This window comes from Podarcis cretensis (genome assembly GCF_951804945.1).
Source record: "Podarcis cretensis genome assembly, chromosome: 4".
NCBI classification, from domain to species: domain Eukaryota; kingdom Metazoa; phylum Chordata; class Lepidosauria; order Squamata; family Lacertidae; genus Podarcis; species Podarcis cretensis.
In genome coordinates, this window is record NC_137173.1 from 9,756,668 (window position 1) to 9,773,834 (window position 17,167).

The 17,167-nt window shown below is 45.5% G+C and overlaps 1 protein-coding gene across 2 annotated transcripts in view; it reads left to right on the forward strand.

The window, feature by feature from the left end:
• MYO7A (myosin VIIA) overlaps window positions 1-17,167 on the forward strand; it is a 183,702-nt gene that overhangs the window by 122,121 nt on the left and 44,414 nt on the right. For both annotated transcript variants that reach the window (XM_079973282.1, XM_079973283.1), the window contains 7 exons: window positions 2,594-2,803; window positions 3,834-4,037; window positions 5,223-5,399; window positions 6,281-6,370; window positions 11,105-11,232; window positions 13,852-13,978; window positions 15,688-15,807. In XM_079973282.1, the coding sequence (XP_079829408.1) occupies window positions 2,594-2,803; window positions 3,834-4,037; window positions 5,223-5,399; window positions 6,281-6,370; window positions 11,105-11,232; window positions 13,852-13,978; window positions 15,688-15,807 (1,056 nt within the window). The remainder of the gene's footprint in view (window positions 1-2,593; window positions 2,804-3,833; window positions 4,038-5,222; window positions 5,400-6,280; window positions 6,371-11,104; window positions 11,233-13,851; window positions 13,979-15,687; window positions 15,808-17,167) is intronic.

The window sequence follows — 17,167 nt, forward strand, 5'->3', positions numbered from 1 at the left end:
GAGAGACTTCAGAGAAGTGTGACTAGCAGCTGCATGTGGAGGAGCGGGGAAGCGAACCCGGTTCACCAGATTACGAGTCTACCGCTCTTAACCGCTACACCACACTGGCTCTCCGGAATACATTGAGGGCTTCCAAGGTGGTGTAGGGGTTAGAGTCTTGGACTAGGACCTCAGAGTAAAGGGCAAAGAGACCGACTCTGGGGTTGCGGCGCTCATCTCGCTTTACTGGCCGAGGGAGCCGGCGTACAGCTTCCGGGTCATGTGGCCAGCATGACTGAGCCGCTTCTGGCAAACCAGAGCAGCACACGGAAACGGCGTTTACCTTCCCGCCGGAGCGGTACCTATTTATCTACTTGCACTTTTGACGTGCTTTCGAACTGCTAGGTTGGCAGGAGCAGGGACCGAGCAACGGGAGCTCACCCTGTCACGGGGATTCGAACCGCCAACCTTCTTATCGGCAAGTCCTAGGCTCTGTGGTTCACACCACAGCACCACCCACATCCCTAGGACTTCAGAGACCAGGGTTCAAATCCCCGCTCGGGTGTGAACATAGCTCACTGGGTGGCCTTTGGGACGGTCACGCCTTCTCAGCCTAACCTACTTTGCAAGGTTGTTGTGTGGGTAAATGGAGGAGCAGGATAACCATGTTTAACACCTTGAACATCATGGAGGGGGAGGGGAGAGGAAAAATAACTTGAAATAGCTTATACGAGTGTTTCCTAAACTTACAATAATCATATACCCTTTTTGAGAGATTGGTCTTACCTCTTCTCGGTCAAGGATAATGTGGGGCTACTTTGAATAGAGCTATTATATCTAGGCTAGAGAAAATATGGGGCTCATTTGTTAATGTATAAAGAAAGTTACACAAATATACTATATATATATATATATATATAAATATTTTTTTAAAAAAATAATGGAAGAAGAAACAATAAAAACCAACAAACATTCTGATAGGGCAGCAAAGATATAGATGGTGGATTCGTGCCAGTCTGAAATGTGTGTGTGTGTGTGTGTGTGTGTGTGTGCACTAGTGAAGAAAGCACATTTTTATTGCTTACTACTTAGGTATTGAAATTTTCTTTACAAAACGGTACAAGGGTCATCCTGGAGGCACGGACGGTTGTGTGATTCTGTGACCCTCCAGATGTTTCTGGACTCCAGGGCCCTTCATCCCTAACCATTGGTCATGCTGGCTGGTGCATATGGGAGTTGGAATCCAATTGCTTCTAGATAGCACCAGGTTTCCCACTCGGGTTTGCCAAAACTTTCCTTGATCAGTAGCACTGGGTCCTTCTGCCCTGTTGTCTACAATTTGGTTTCACTGCTTTAAATGGTGTTAGCACGAATTTTCCCTACTGCAAACTGCTTTGAAATTTCTTTATCGCTATTTTTATCAATAAACAAAATACACCAATTACAGATAGGTAGCCGTGTTGGTCTGCCATAGTCAAAACAAAGTAAAAAAATTCCTTCCAGTAGCACCTTAAAGACCAACTAAGTTAGTTCTTGGTATGAGCTTTCGTATCTGAAGAAGTGTGCATGCACACGAAAGCTCATACCTAGAACTAACTCAGTTGGTCTTTAAGGTGCTACTGGAAGGAATTTTTTTACTTTGTTCAAAATACACCAAATATGAAGAGCATGAAGAAATACTGTTATAGCAGGTTGAAAGTAGCATAAGGTTGGAATTCTTATTCCAAAACAGTATAAAACACCCACCCAATTTTCCATAGTTCTGTTAGGCTGATTTATATTATCTTTGTAGTAAGCTAGCTTAATCATATTTACTATGGTCCAAATCTTTTCAGTCCATTCAGATATCATAAGAGATATGCCCACTCCTCATTTTTGAGCTATTTTTAAATTTCTTTTAATGTAAGCGGTAATTCTTTCCCCCCCTCAAAATAATCTTATTAGTTTTTCAATTAGATACTCTACATACACATATTGTATTACATTTTTCATTTATACTTGCTCTTCAGAGCTAACTTCCCTCCTTCCTTCTTCTGTTTTTTTTATAATTTTATTGCATTATTTTCTTCCATTTTATATATTGTTATTCATTTTCCATATTTGTCCATAGTGTATCCATAAACAAACAAGTCCTAATGTTTATACAATTATTGTTGTCTGCCTGTATTCATTTACCACTACTGTTAGTTATATTCGTTTCCTTATATATTTTGCTTCTTATTATTTTCATTATCCATCACTTTTCTTAATCTTTCCCATTATGAGGTTTGTTTCCAATTCTGCTGGTTTTACTATTTCATCTTATCTTTCCTAGATACAACATACATTTTCCCCATTCTTTTTTAAATGTTTCCTCGCCCTGCTGTCGAATTTCCCCTGTTAGTTTGGCTATTTCTGCATATTCCATTACCTTCTGTCGCCATTCTTCTACTGTTGGTAATTGCTGCTGTTTCCAATGGCGGTGCCATTGATTTGCCTAGACCATTGTCTCTTGGCAAGAAATGGTGGCCCCGGGATTTTGTGTTGCGACGACTGAGCAAAAGGGGCAGAGCTTTTGCCTGGTGCCCGTGTGCCTCTCGGATCCTGGTTACTCATTGCCACAGCTCTCTCTTAGATACGCCTGGCCCAGCTGGCTCGGGAAGACGCAGAAAGGGAAGTAAAGGAAAAAGAAGAAGCGCGGCGCAAGAAGGAACTCTTGCAGAAAATGGAAAAGGCCCGGAACGAACCCGTCAACGACTCCGACATGGTGGACAAAATGTTTGGCTTCCTGGGAACCACGTCGTCTTTTCCTGGCCAAGAAGGGCAGGCCCCCAATGGGTTTGAGGTAACTGGAAGGAGACATTAACACACACACACCCCACTCCATATCATGGTTCTGCTAGCATGTTGAGGAAGCAGCTTCCCCAACTTGGTGCCCTCCAGATGTTTTGGGCTACAATTGCCATCACCCCGATCCAGCGCCAAGTTGGGGCGACGCTGGTTTAGAGAAGCAATGTATCAAATTACCATACTTTTTCGTGTATAAACTATGCTTTTTCCTTTAAAAATCCTGCTAAGAAGTGGGGGTCGTCTTATACATGGGTAGCGCATATGGTTGGCGTTTGATTGGTTGCTGCTGAGGCTGTCAGTGGCTATTGTGCATTTTATTGGTTGCTGCATCAGTGGGTGGTGCTGATTGGCTGACGCTCCGGCAGCTGTGCGGGTGACTGGCAGCTTGTGCCAGCGATGGGACAGACGGGAGGTGGATTTAGCGATCCGTCTGGGTGAGCGATTTCGGCAATCCTCCCTAAAAAAAGCTCCACAAAAAAGTTCAACAACTCAATAACTCTGTGCCATCTTCCCCCATTTTCTTAAATTTGAGTCCCCCAAAATAGGGAGCATCTTATACATGGGGCGTCTTATACACGGAAAAATACAGTAAGCCTAGGAAGGAAGAGCGTACCCCAAAATTGCAGCATCTTCTCCCAGCCCAAAGCCATCCAGAGTTGATTTGCTGTTAGGCTCAGCTTTTTTTGTTGTTGTGAAGGTGATTTGTAGGGAGTGGGGAGAGGCAACATCGCGTGTGTGACGTCCCAATGTCGGGAAGAGCTGGTGGCCACATGGCTTCAATGGCCGGCGGCTCCTCCTCTTTTTCCTCCTAGGGCCGCCACCGGCAGAAGGAGGAGAAAAAGGAGTTGGCCACTGGAACTGCACTTTGTTTGGCTCCACAATTTACCTCCACGCTTTTTGGACTTTGGAGGGGCCCAGCCCACACACCCAAAATATTCGGGGGGTCCAAAAGGGTTCCGCTCCCAAGACCTGGTGCCCCTGACCCAGACTGAACCATGTTAAATCTCCGCTGGTCCCCTCCCCAGGATCTCGAGAGGGCACAAAAAGAGTTGGAGGAAGACGACCTTGAAACAGCCTTGCCCTTGCCAGAGGAGGAGGAGGAAGACATCTCGGAGTACAAATTCGCCAAGTTTGCCGCTACGTACTTCCAGGGCACGACCACACAAACATACATACGCCGGCCCCTCAAGCAGCCGCTCCTGTACCACGAGGATGAGGGAGACCAGCTGGTGAGTCTGTGTGAACAGCTCTGGAGAAGAGCAGTAATGGTTGTGTTAACTAGCCCTCTGAAACCAGTAGTGGTTGTGTGAACTGGCCCTGTGAATCTTACCTGATTTTGTTCACTCCTGGTTTTCCCCGCAAGCTTTCTTCATCTTGGCTGTGAGTCCTGGAAGACCTGCCCCCTGCCTTGCAGGCTTTTTTTTCCACCTGGAGGACAGGGCCTGGACTGACTCCAGCTAAGAAATCGGAGACTGCTGAACAGAATATTGGCCTGGGAGGGCGTTGTAAAGGGGCGTTGTTGCTGTTACCGTATTTTTCGCTCTATAGGACGCACCGGACCATAGGACGCACCTTGTTTTAGAGGGGGAAAACAAGAAAAAAAAAAATCTCCCCCTCTCTGCTCAGTGCCCCTTCAGCGAAGCGGCAGGAGAAACGGAGCCCCTTCCATTTCTCCTCCCGCTTGGCAGAAGGGGCGCTGCACAGCTCTCCCTCTCTGCTGAAGCCGGGAGAGCACCGACCCCTCTCGCTCTCCGGGCTTCAGCGAAAGCAACACGAAGCCTCCGGAGTGTGGAGGGAGCACTCCCCCTGTGCTTCGGAGGCTTTGCGTTGCTATCACTGAAGCCAAGGAGCCTGCATTCGCTCTATAGGACGCACACACATTTCCCCTTAATTTTTGGAGGGGGAAAAGTGCGTCCTATAGAGCAAAAAATACGGTAATTTTTTGTATCTTTATCTTTGATCTTATGATTTATCAAAACAAAATAAAAAAAATTCCTTCCAGTAGCAAAAAAATATTATTTTTTTTTATTTTTTTATTTTGACTATGGCAGACCAACACGGCTACCTATCTATAACTGGAACTTATGATTTATGTGGGACTTGTTCAATTTGGTTGTGTACTTCTTGAAATTTTGTTTACTGCTTGTGAGTATTTTTGTCATTTTTTTAGTCACATAACTTTTTGATATTTCGCAAGCTGCTTTCAGCACAGTTCTAACGTTCGAAAGGCGGCATTCAAATAAAACGATGGATTGATTTCAGCAGTCTACTTTAGAAGGGAGGGGAAAGGCTATTGTTGAAGAAAGTATGGAAGTCAGAATCCTTGGTGATCCCATTTGGAGATCTGCCTCTTCCTGCCCCAGCAAAGGATAACTGACAAATTGATGATTACGGTTCTTTTTTAAAAACAACAGGCAGCCCTTGCGGTATGGATTACGATTCTTCGCTTCATGGGTGACTTTCCTGAGCCCAAATACCACACAGCAATGAGCGATGGCAGCGAGAAAATCCCGGTGATGACCAAAATTTATGAGACCCTGGGGAAGAAGACGTACAAAAAAGAACTCCAAGCTCTACAAGGCGAAGCAGAGGTAAGAGGCAGGGTAGCAGAAATGTGTTTAATACCAGTGGATGGTATAAAGGAGGAGTTAAATGAATAAAAACCAACCTATTAGAATTTAAGGAGCCACAAGACTCACTGCTGTAGCCAGTGAGAATTTAGTTCACAAATTGCAAGTTGAGATCTCAGTTTTTAATCTAAGGTTGAATTTCGTTTTGCTGATTCTTTCTATGGTGGTCTTTTGTATGGGTGGGGTATAAATAATAAAGTTGTTGTTGTTGTTGTTGTTGTTGTTCCCTCGGCCAATAAAGCGAGATGAGCGCCGCAACCCCAGAGTCGGTCACGACTGGACCTAATGGTCAGGGTTCCCTTTACCTTTTAATGCACAGGGACACGGGTAGCGCTGTTGGTTAAACCACAGAGCCTAGGACTTGCTGATCAGTAGGTCGGTGGTTCGAATCCCTGCGATGGGGTGAGCTTCCGTTGCTCGGTCCCTGCTCCTGCCCACCTAGCAGTTCGAAAGCACGTCAAAGTGCAAGTAGATAAATAGGTACCGCTCTGGCGGGAAGGTAAACGGCGTTTCTGTGCGCTGCTCTGGTTCCCCAGAAGTGGCTTAGTCATGCTGGCCACATGACCTGGAAGCTGTACGAGGGGTGCCGGCTGCCCTGCAGGGTTGGCATAATTCGAACCCAGACCTCCCGAACCCATGCACAGCACTGCATTATGCACATGGAATCAGTTCTCTCGAGCTCAGTTGGCAGAGCGTGGGACTCGTCATCTCAGGGCTGTGAGTTTGAGCCCCACGTTGGGCAAAAGTTTCCTGCATTTCTAGGGGGTTGGTCTAGATGACCCTTGAGGTCCCTTCCAGCTCTACAGTTCTATGAAATAAGACTGTTCCTCTTGCCTTTGCAGAGCGCTCACATAGACAGCCATAAGAAGAACAGCGTGCGGCACAAGCTGGTCTCCTTGACCCTCAAGAAGAAATCCAAGCTCACCGAAGAGGTGAGCAATAGTTCTTTGCAACATGGAAAGCACAAGTTCTCTGTTAGCAGTCCAACATCTGGACCCCTTGGTCAGCTGCCGTGGCTCCCAATGCCCTGGCAGGGCCCATCAGCACATACCCAGGGATGCCACTTGGATACAGGCTGGGTGTTCATCCGTATGCGGATGATACCCAGCTCTACCTCTCTTTCAAATCGGAACCAGTGAAGGTCCTGTGTGAGTGTCTGGAGGCGGTTGGAGGATGGGTGGCGGCTAACAGATGGAGGTTGAATCCTGACAAGACAGAAGTACTAATTTTGAGGGACAGGAGACAGGCGGGTGTGGAGGACTCCCTGGTCCTGAATGGGGTAACTGTGCCCCTGAAGGACCAGGGGCACAGCCTGGGAGCCATTCTGGACTCACAGCTGTCCATGGAGGCGCAGGTCAATTCTGTGTCCAAGGCAGCTGTTTATCAGCTCCATCTGGTACGCAGGATGAGACCCTCTCTGCCTGCAGACTGTCTCACCAGAGTGGTGCATGCTCTAGTTATCTCTCGCTTGGACTACTGCAATGCGCTCTACATGGGGCTACCTTTGATGGTAACCTGAAAACTACAACTAATCCAGAATGCGGCAGCTAGACTGGTGACTGGGAGCGGCCGCCGAGAGCATATAACACCGCTCTTGAAAGACCTACACTGGCTCCCAGTACGTTTCCGAGTACAATTCAAATTGTTGGTGCTGACCTTTAAAGCCCTAAACAGCCTCGGTCCAGTATACCTGAAGGAGTGTCTCCACCTCCATCATTCTACCCAGACACTGAGGTCCAGCGCTGAGGGCCTTCTGGCGGTTCCCTCATTGTGAGAAGCAAAGCTACAGGGAACCAGGTAGAGGGCCTTCTCTGTAGTGGCACCCGCCCTGTGGAACACCCTCCCACCAGATGTCAAAGAGAAAAATAACTACCAAACTTTTAGAAGACATCTGAAGGCATCCCTGTTTAGGGAAGCTTTTAATGTTTAATATGTTATTGTATTTTAGTGTTTTGTTGGAAGCTGCCCAGAGTGGCTGGGGAAACCCAGCCAGATGGGCGGGGTATAAATAATAAATTATTATTATTATTATTATTGTTGTTGTTGGGCGGGGTATAAATAATAAATTATTGTTGTTGTTGTTGTTGTTGTTGTTGTTGTTGTTGTTGTTATACCAACTAATAATAATAATAATTTATTTATACCCTGCCCTCCCCGGCCAGAGTCAGGCTCAGGGCAGCTAACACCAATAAAATTTCAGTAAAAACGTAAGAGAAAAATAAAATAAAATACAGGTTAAAATGCAATTTAAAATGCAGTCTCATTTTAAAAGAAGAAGAAGAAGAAGAGTTTGGATTTGATATCCCGCTTTATCACTTACCCCAAGGAGTCTCAAAGCGGCTCACATTTTCCTTTCCCTTCCTCCCCCACAACAAACACTCTGTGAGGTGAGTGGGGCTGAGAGACTTCAGAGAAGTGCGACTGGCCCAAGGTCACCCAGCAGCTGCATGTGGAGGAGCGGAGACGCGAACCCAGTTCACCAGATTATGAATCTACCACTCTTAACCACTACACCACACTGGCTCGCTCTCAAAAGTCAAAACCATAAGGGGAGGGAAACATAAGGGTCAGACTGAGTCCAAACTGAAGGCCAGGCGGAACAGCTCTGTCTTGCAGGCCCTGCGGAAAGATGTCAAGTCCCACAGGGCCCTGGTCTCTTGTGACAGTGTTCCACCAAGTTGGGGCCAGTACTGAAAAGGCCCTGACCCTAATTGAGACCCACCTAACCACCTTGTGACTTGGGACCTCTAGAATGTTGTCATTTGTGGACCTTAAGGTCCTCTGCGGGGCATAACAGGAGAGGACTGCCTTATACCTGCCATATAAGAAGCTGCTTTATACCTCCCATATACTTACAGCTTTGAGATGCTTCACAGGAAGCGATTTGTGAATGAAATAAATAAATAGCTGTTCTGTGCTGTGTTTCTCAAGCTCTGGTCCCCAGCTGCTGTTGGACTACAACTCCCATCATCCTTAGCTAGCAGGACTAAGGGATGATGGGAGTTGTGGTCCAACGGCAGCTGCACGTTTGAGAAACACTGCTCTGCACTGCAGCAGCTCTGCAGGGTTTCAGAGAGGAGTCTTTTCCAGCCCTGGGTGGAGATGCCATTGTTTGAACTAGAGACCTTCTCCATAAGAAGAGCTTGCTGCATCAGGCCAATGGCCCACCTAGTCCAACATCCTGCTCTCACAGTGGCCAGCTAAATGCCTGTGGGAAACCAGCGATCAGGACCTGAGCACAAGAGCTCGCTGCCTTCCTGTGGTTTCCAGGAGTGGATATCCAGAAGTGTTATTGCCTCTGACCAGGGTTGCTTTATCGTCATAGAATCATAGAATCATAGAGTTGGAAGAGACCACAAGGGCCATCGAGTCCAACCCCCTGCCAAGCAGGAAACACCATCAGAGCACTCCTGACATATGGTTGTCAAGCCTCTGCTTAAAGACCTCCAAAGAAGGAGACTCCACCACACTCCTTGGCAGCAAATTCCACTGTCAAACAGCTCTTACTGTCAGGAAGTTCTTCCTAATGTTTAGGTGGAATCTTCTTTCTTGTAGTTTGGAGCCATTGCTCCGTGTCCGCTTCTCTGGAGCAGCAGAAAACAACCTTTCTCCCTCCTCTATGTGACATCCTTTTATATATTTGAACATGGCTATCATATCACCCCTTAACCTCCTCTTCTCCAGGCTAAACAGGCCCAGCTCCCTTAGCCATGTTTGGGTTCTTCATGAGCTACAGGGATGCCCACCACCAAGGAGGAGGGATGATGCAAGCAAACAGAGGTCAGTCATTCCTGGTTTCCCAGGCAGGCAGGCAGGCAAGATAGTGAGGCTAAAATAATAAGAGAGAAGAACTAGCCCCGCTGTACATCGGGGAGGGCTGTGTGGAGAGAGTCTCTTCCTTTAAATTCCTAAGAGTTTATCTCAGTGAAGACCTTACTTGGAAAATAATAATAATAATAATAATAATAATAATTTATTATGTGTACCTTCCCATCTGGCTGGTATCCCCAGCCACTCTGGGCGGCTTCCAACAAAGATTAAAAATACAATGGTACCTTGGGTTAAGTACTTAATTCGTTCCGGAGGTCCGTACTTAACCCGAAACTGTTCTTCTGCAAAAGCCTTCAATTTATATTGTTTGGCTCCGACCTGAATTCCTTTAATCAAACGATCCCTTCTAATCATATTCAGCAGCACCTCCAGGACCGAAATAAATAGTAATGGAGAGATAGGGCAACCCTGTCGTGTTCCTTTTTCTATCTTAAATTCTTCAGTCACCACATTATTAACTATCAATTTAGCTTTTTGTTCTGAATAAATTGCACTTATACCATTTTCAAACTAACCCAAAACTGTTCTTAACCTGAAGCGCCACTTTAGTTAATGGGGCCTCCTGCTGCTGCCGCGCCACCAGAGCACAATTTCTGTTCTCCTCCTGAAGCAAAGTTCTTAACCTGAAGCACTATTTCTGGGTTAGCAGAGTCTGTAACCTGAAGCGTATGTAACCTGAAGCATATGTAACCCGAGGTACCACTGTACATTAAAATGTCACACATTAAAAACTTCCCTGAACAGGGCTGCCTTAAGATGTCATCTAAAAGTCAGGTAGTTGTTTATCTCTTTGACATCTGATGAGAGGGTGTTCCACAGGGCGGGTGCCACCACCGAGAAGGCCCTCTGCCTGGTTCCCTGTAGCTTTGCTTCTCACAATGAGGGAACCGCCAGAAGGCCCTTGGCGCTGGACCTCAGCGTCTGGGCAGAACAATGGGGGTGGAGGTGCTCCTTCAGGTCTACTGGGCTGAGACTGTTTAGGCCTTTAAAGGTCAGTGCCAACACTTTGAATTGTGCTCGGAAACATACTGGGAGCCAATGTAGGTCTTTCAAGACCGGTGTTATGTGGTCTCGTCGGCTGCCCCCAGTCACCAGTCTAGCTGCCACATTCTGGATTAGTTGAAGTTTCTGTTGGAATCTCAGCTACGACCAAGCTGGAAAAGCTCATCCTCCTCCGGTCGAAGCCTTTGTTCTCTCCTCCGACAATAATTAACGACCTGAGCCTTTGATAAGCCTCCAGGCACGTTCCCCATTCATCAGAGTATCAAAGCAGCAGAAGTGATGAGATTTATGAGCTACATTGCTAAGAGATTTATTCCTAACTACGCAGACAGAAAAGCTAAAGACAGAGAGCAACTGAAAAGCGAAAGACAGAGAGCAACTGAAAAAACAAAGGAACAGGGAACAGTAACATCACATCCGTCTCCCATCTTCCATGAGCATTCCAACAGCCTGGAATGTCTGGTATGCAAAACAGAGTCTTGTGACTCCAAGCACTGCACAGTGGCAACACACAGAAACCAACAGTTTCCAGGTCACCTTCAAAGGTAGCCCCATGGAGAGTGCATTGCAGTAGTCCAAGCGGGAGATAACTGTGCAAGACTATGCAGGAATCAGCACCTTGGGGATAGGGCAAGGGGTGGTTTCAGGACCACGGAGAGTGCTCCTGCAGCTGAGATCAAGCATGCAAGTTGTCTCAGCAATGTCCTGGCTGAGTATTAGAGCAGAGCTAGGTTATCAAGGTCCCTACCCCTCAGTCTGTATGTGGGTGGGAGTTAGGGAGGAGGGGGGGACATCTCACAGGTTAACTCCTTCCCTCCCTCTGTTTTTTTTAGGTGACCAAGCGTCTTCATGATGGTGAGTCCACCGTCCAAGGCAACAGCATGCTAGAGGACCGGCCTACCTCAAATTTGGAAAAGCTCCATTTCATTATTGGTAATGGCATCCTCAGGCCAGCATTAAGGTTAGATATTAGTATGAAAAAGAAGAAACATTCTGTATGGGCGTTAAAATGGTCACCGGGTCTTCTCAAGGGATGATGGGGGAGGAATTAGATTCAGTTTGCATTTAAAGGAGAAACTTCGTAATTCACACTTTGCAAAACAATATGCAAACTGAAACAGCCGGCCTTTGAAATTTGCATGTTTCCAAATTTTGCAAAGCAGTTTCCCCGCAAAGTAATGTGTGCAAAGATATATAGACTGGGATAAAAATGCAATATATGACAGAAAATGACAGAAAATGACATACAAGAAATGCGTTGACAGAAAATTGCTTTGCTAATATGTGTACATTAGGCAAAATTGCATTTGCAAATGTATGCATTAGGAATAATTTGCACTGCAATGCTGATAAATTTTTCATGAAGATTTTAAAAGAAAATTCACAATCTGATGTGGAAATGTGGAGAACAGAGTGGATAAAAGATTGGCAAAACTGAGAGAAACTGAAACGGAAACCCATTTTTTTCTAACATATTGTTCACACCCACCATTTCCTTCAAGTGGCAAGAAGTTCCAATGATAGCACTGCCTGAGTTTGGTTTCCTTTGAATGACAGAGACCAGCATTCTAGGAATATTTGCCTCACTCTTTTCTACCAATGTACAACCAGTGCATAACTGGATTCAAAAAGTAGGCACTCCTGCTACAAGGCAGCCAGGGGTGAGCGAGAAAGCCAGTCTGGTGAACCTAACTCATTCACACTTTCTGAATCAAACTGTGATCTGAAACACAGCTAGCCTTCAAAATTCCCCATTTATCCAAATCTATCCAAATTTTGTGATGCAGTTCTCCAAGCAAATATGTATGAATGCATATGTAGATAGATGATAGAAGATAGATGATAGATAGATAGATAGATAGATAGATAGATAGATAGATGATAGATAGATAGATAGATAGATAGATAGATAGATAGATAGATAGATGATAGATAGATAGATAGATATAGATAGAGAGATAGATAGATAGATGATAGATGATAGATAGATAGATAGATGATAGGGGTGTGGGGTGTGGGTGTGGGTGTGTTTAAAATACACATATTGCTGGGAAGTAACCTTAAAAATGGGAAGGGATTGCTATAAAATGCATATATTATTAGAAACTTACACTAAAATTCATGAGGACTTTAAAAATAAAAACCTTAAACTGATGTAGAAATGTGGAGAAGTGTAGATTGGAAAAACAACTGGGATCTCCAAAGAGAGACTTCTGTGCCCTGTTCTTCTGCATCGTCTGTGGGGGTTTTCCGTATTTGATCCTCCCAAGATAGCTTTCTCCAACCCAGTGCCCTCCAGATGCTCCTGAACTCTAACTCCCATCAGCCCCAGTTGGCACAGCAAATGGACAAGGATGTTGCATCTGGAGGTCATCATGATCAAAGGAGATGGTGTTGGACTTTCGGAGGAAGAGAGAAGAACTAGCCCCGCTGTACATCGGGGAGGGCTGTGTGGAGAGAGTCTTTTCCTCTAAATTCCTAAGAGTTTATCTCAGTGAAGACCTTACTTGGAAAATCAATACAACCCAGGTGGTTAAGAAAGCCCAAAAGAGACTCCATCTCCTCAGAGTATTGCGAAAGAATGATGCCAATCAACATTTGATGATCTCCTTCTACTGGGCAACAATAGAAAGTGTCCTTTCCTACTGCAACACGGTGTGGTACGCTGGTTTGACATCATCTGATAGGAAGTGCCTACAGAGGGTGGTGAATACAGCACAAGATATTATGGTCTGTCCTGTGAATCTGCTGGATGAAATAGCAGAAGAACGTTGCCTCAGGAGAGTGAGGAAAATTCTCAGGGATGATTCACACCCTGGCCGGCACTTTCTTGATTTCCTGCCCTCAGGCAGAAGATATAGAAGCAGGATTAGTCGCACCAACAGGGTAAAGAACAGCTTCTATCCGTGGGCTGTTAGGCTGCTGAATGAAAAGATAACAACAGGGCAACTGACTTTGGGGTTTGGTGGGTGTGCATCAGTAAGCAAGGGGAATTTAGACTAAGAGAGCTGAGTGGGGGGTGTTCGTGTAATCTCACTGTATACAAGTTGTAAAGGTAAAGGGAACCCTGACCATTAGGTCCAATTGTGGCCGACTCTGGGGTTGCGGCACTCATCTCGCTTTATTGGCCGAGGGAGCCAGTGTACAGCTTTCGGGTCATGTGGCCAGCAGGACTAAGCTGTTTTTGGCGAACCAGAGCAGTGCAAGAAAACGCCGTATACCTTCCCGCTGGAGCGGTACCTATTTATCTACTTGCACTTTGACATGCTTTCGAACTGCTAGGTTGGCAGGAGCAGGGACTGAGCAACGGGAGCTCACCCTGTCTCAGGGATTCGAACTGCCGACCTTCTGATCGGCAAGCCCTAGGCTCTGTGGTTTAACCCACAGCGCCACCCGCTTCAAGTGACAATAAAGTATTTCGATGATGCAGAAGGCTGAGCCAAGAGATGCTCTGCCCACTGTTTCCACTGGTACACAAGCCTGTCTGCAACAAGCACTTCTCCTTAGCTCTTGCAAATGGATTCTGTCTGTGGGGGAACTTGAGAGTTATGATCCAAACTTACCGCTCTTCCTCTGGCAGGGATGAAATTTATTGCCAGATCTCCAAACAGCTGACCCAGAACCCTTCCAAAAGCAGCCATGCCCGAGGGTGGATCCTCGTCTCCTTGTGTGTGGGCTGCTTCGCCCCTTCAGAAAAGTTTGTCAAGGTAATGTTGGATCTTGGTTGGAATTGTTGTTCTACCAGAGAAGAATGGGAGGTGAAGTTGATGGACTATGCCAAAATGGCTAAAATGACTAGAAGAATCAGAAATCAAAATTTTAACAAGGCATGGGGGGAAATTTATAACTTATCTTTGTAAGACCATTGTAAACAGTTAAAATCGTTAGTAGGATAGCGGGGCGGGTGGGTGTGGAGGACTCCCTAGTCCTGAATAGGGTAACTCTGCCCCTGAAGGACCAGGTGCGCAGCCTGGGAGTCATTTTGGACTCACAGCTGTCCATGGAGGGGCAGGTCAATTCTGTATCCAGGGCAGTTGTCTACCAACTCCACCTGGTACGCAGGCTGAGACCCTGCCTGCCCGTGGACTGTCTCGCCAGAGTGGTGCATGCTCTAGTTATCTCCCGCTTGGACTACTGCAATGCACTCTACGTGGGGCTACCTTTGAAGGTGACTCGGAAACTACAACTAATCCAGAATGTGGCAGCTAGACTGGTGACTGGGAGTGGCCGCCGAGACCACATAACACCAGTCTTGAAAGACCTACATTGGCTCCCAGTACGTTTCCGAGCACAATTCAAAGTGCTGGTGTTGACCTTTAAAGCCCTAAACGGCCTCTGCCCAGTATACCTGAAGGAGCGTCTCCACCCCCATCGTTCTGCCCAGACGCTGAGGTCCAGCGCTGAGGGCCTTCTGGCGGTTCCCTCATTGTGAGAAGCAAAGCTACAGGGAGCCAGGCAGAGGGCCTTCTCGGTGGAGGCGCCCGCCCTGTGGAACGCCCTCCCATCAGATGTCAAAGCGATAAATAACTACCTGACATTCAGAAGACATCTTAAGGCAGCCCTGTTCAGGGAAGTTTTTAATCTGTGATATTTTACTGTATTTTTGGTTTCTATGGAAGCCGTCCAGAGTGGCTGGGGAAACCCATCCAGATGGGCGGGGTACACATAAATAATTATTATTATTATTATTATTATTATTATTATTATTATTATAGCATAGGAATTTCACTTGTAGTTTGTTGGTGAATTCTGCATACAATGGAGAGGTATAAGATTTGGATAAAAGATGCAGGAGGAAATGATTAATCATAGGACCCACAAAGGGGAAGAGATTCCTTGGAATCTTGTTTTTATTATTTATGTTTGATATATGACTGTAAAATTTTAATCTGAAAAACCAAATAAATGAAATTCAAGAAGACTACTTTTTTAAAAAAGGGGGGAATTGTGAAACTAGGAAAGTCCGCTTCTCACATTAGGTTTTCAGGACCGTGTTGGCGCTTTAAACTTTTTTCTAAAATTGCTATGATGCAAAGCCACCTCCCTGTTTTATTTATTTATTTTGTGGGATGGAGAGATGTTTTGAATGGTTGTGATACTTACTTAACTATCCTTACTAGGGAATGTTTTTTTGGGGGGGTTGTAACTTCTTTCTTAATTTTTTTATTCGTATTTAAGTAGGAGGACTGGTTGTTCTGCACATTTCGCCTGAGAGCAGAACCACATATTTGCAACCATTCCAAAAATAAAAATAAAAATTGGGGGATGTGGGCAGGAATCAAATGTTGGACAGGAAATCGGAAGCATGAAATAAAAAAAAATCTAATATTTAAAAACATGGTACTGCCAACTGTGTTTCTGAATGTTTGAAAGCCATGTGGAAGTTCTCATTGCCGTCTTTTATCTTGGCGTACAGTATTTAAGGAACTTCATCAATGGAGGGCCTCCAGGTTATGCTCCATATTGTGAAGAGAGGCTCAGAAGGACGTTTGCCAATGGGACAAGAACTCAGCCGCCAAGCTGGCTGGAACTTCAGGTAAAGCGTGCTTGATTTATGTAAGCCTTATTGCAAGAGACCAATATAATCAGTAAGGTGATGTTTTCCTCCATGAACACAAAAGCACTCTTGAGGGGATAAACATCAGAAAGTTAATATTTCCAGAACCTTTGTTGTTCTTTAAGGCCCCATCTGCATTATACATTTAAAGCAGTCTTGTACCACTTTAAACAGTCATTTGTTGTAGTCGTTTAGTCGTGTCTGACTCTTTGTTACCCCATGGACCAGAGCACGCCAGGCACTCCTGTCTTCCACTGCCTCCTGCAGTTTGGTCAAACTCATGCTGGTAGCTTCGAGAACACTGTCCAACCATCTCGTCCTCTGTCGTCCCCTTCTCCTTGTGCCCTCCATCTTTCCCAACATCAGGGTCTTTTCCAGAGAGTCTTCTCTTCTCATGAGGTGGCCAAAGTACTGGAGCCTCAGCTTCAGGATCTGTCCTTCCAGTGAGCACTCAGGGCTGATTTCCTTAAGAATGGATCGGTTTGTTGTTCTTGCAGTCCATGGGACTCTCAAGAGTCTCCTCCAGCACCATAATTCAAAAGCATCCATTCTTTGGCGATCAGCCTTCTTTATGGTCCAGCTCTCATTTCCATACATCGCTACTGGGAAAACCAAAGCTTTTACTATACGGACCTTTGTTGGCAAGGTGATGTCTCTTAAATAGTCATAGCTTCCCCCAAAGAATCTTGGGAACTGTAGTTCGTTACAGCTTCTGGGAATCATCACCGTCACCATTATTATAATTTATAGGCTGCCCTTCATTCATCACAAGATCTCAGGGCAGTTCACAGAATACAAATACAAGATAAAAACACAGTAACCGAAACAACAAAACTATAACCACCCCCTCCCCAAAACAGATTTAAAAGGCCGTAGAATATTAATCAGCCAATGGCCTGGTTGCAAAGGAATGTTTTCTCCTGGCACCTAAAATATATATAATGAAGGCACCAGGCGAATCTCCCCTATTCCCATCGCAGAGCTACAATTCCTGGATTGGTTTAACAATCTGAACTCTGGAAAAGAAACTCTGGGAATAGAAGAAGTGTGCATGCACACGAAAGCTCATACCAAGAACTAACTTAGTTGGTCTTTAAGGTGCTACTGGAAGGAATTTTTTTATTTTGTTTTGACTATGGCAGACCAACACGGCTACCTATCTGTATCTGGGAATAGAGGTTTCCAAAGAACTCTGTGCACCCATAACAAGCCACAGTTCCCAGTAATTTCTTTTGGAGTGATGCCATGACTGTTTAAAGTGGTACGATGCTGCCTTGAACGTGTGGTGCCTATGGGGTCCTATTTTAATCCTGTTTTTTATTACAGTGGACGCTTGGGT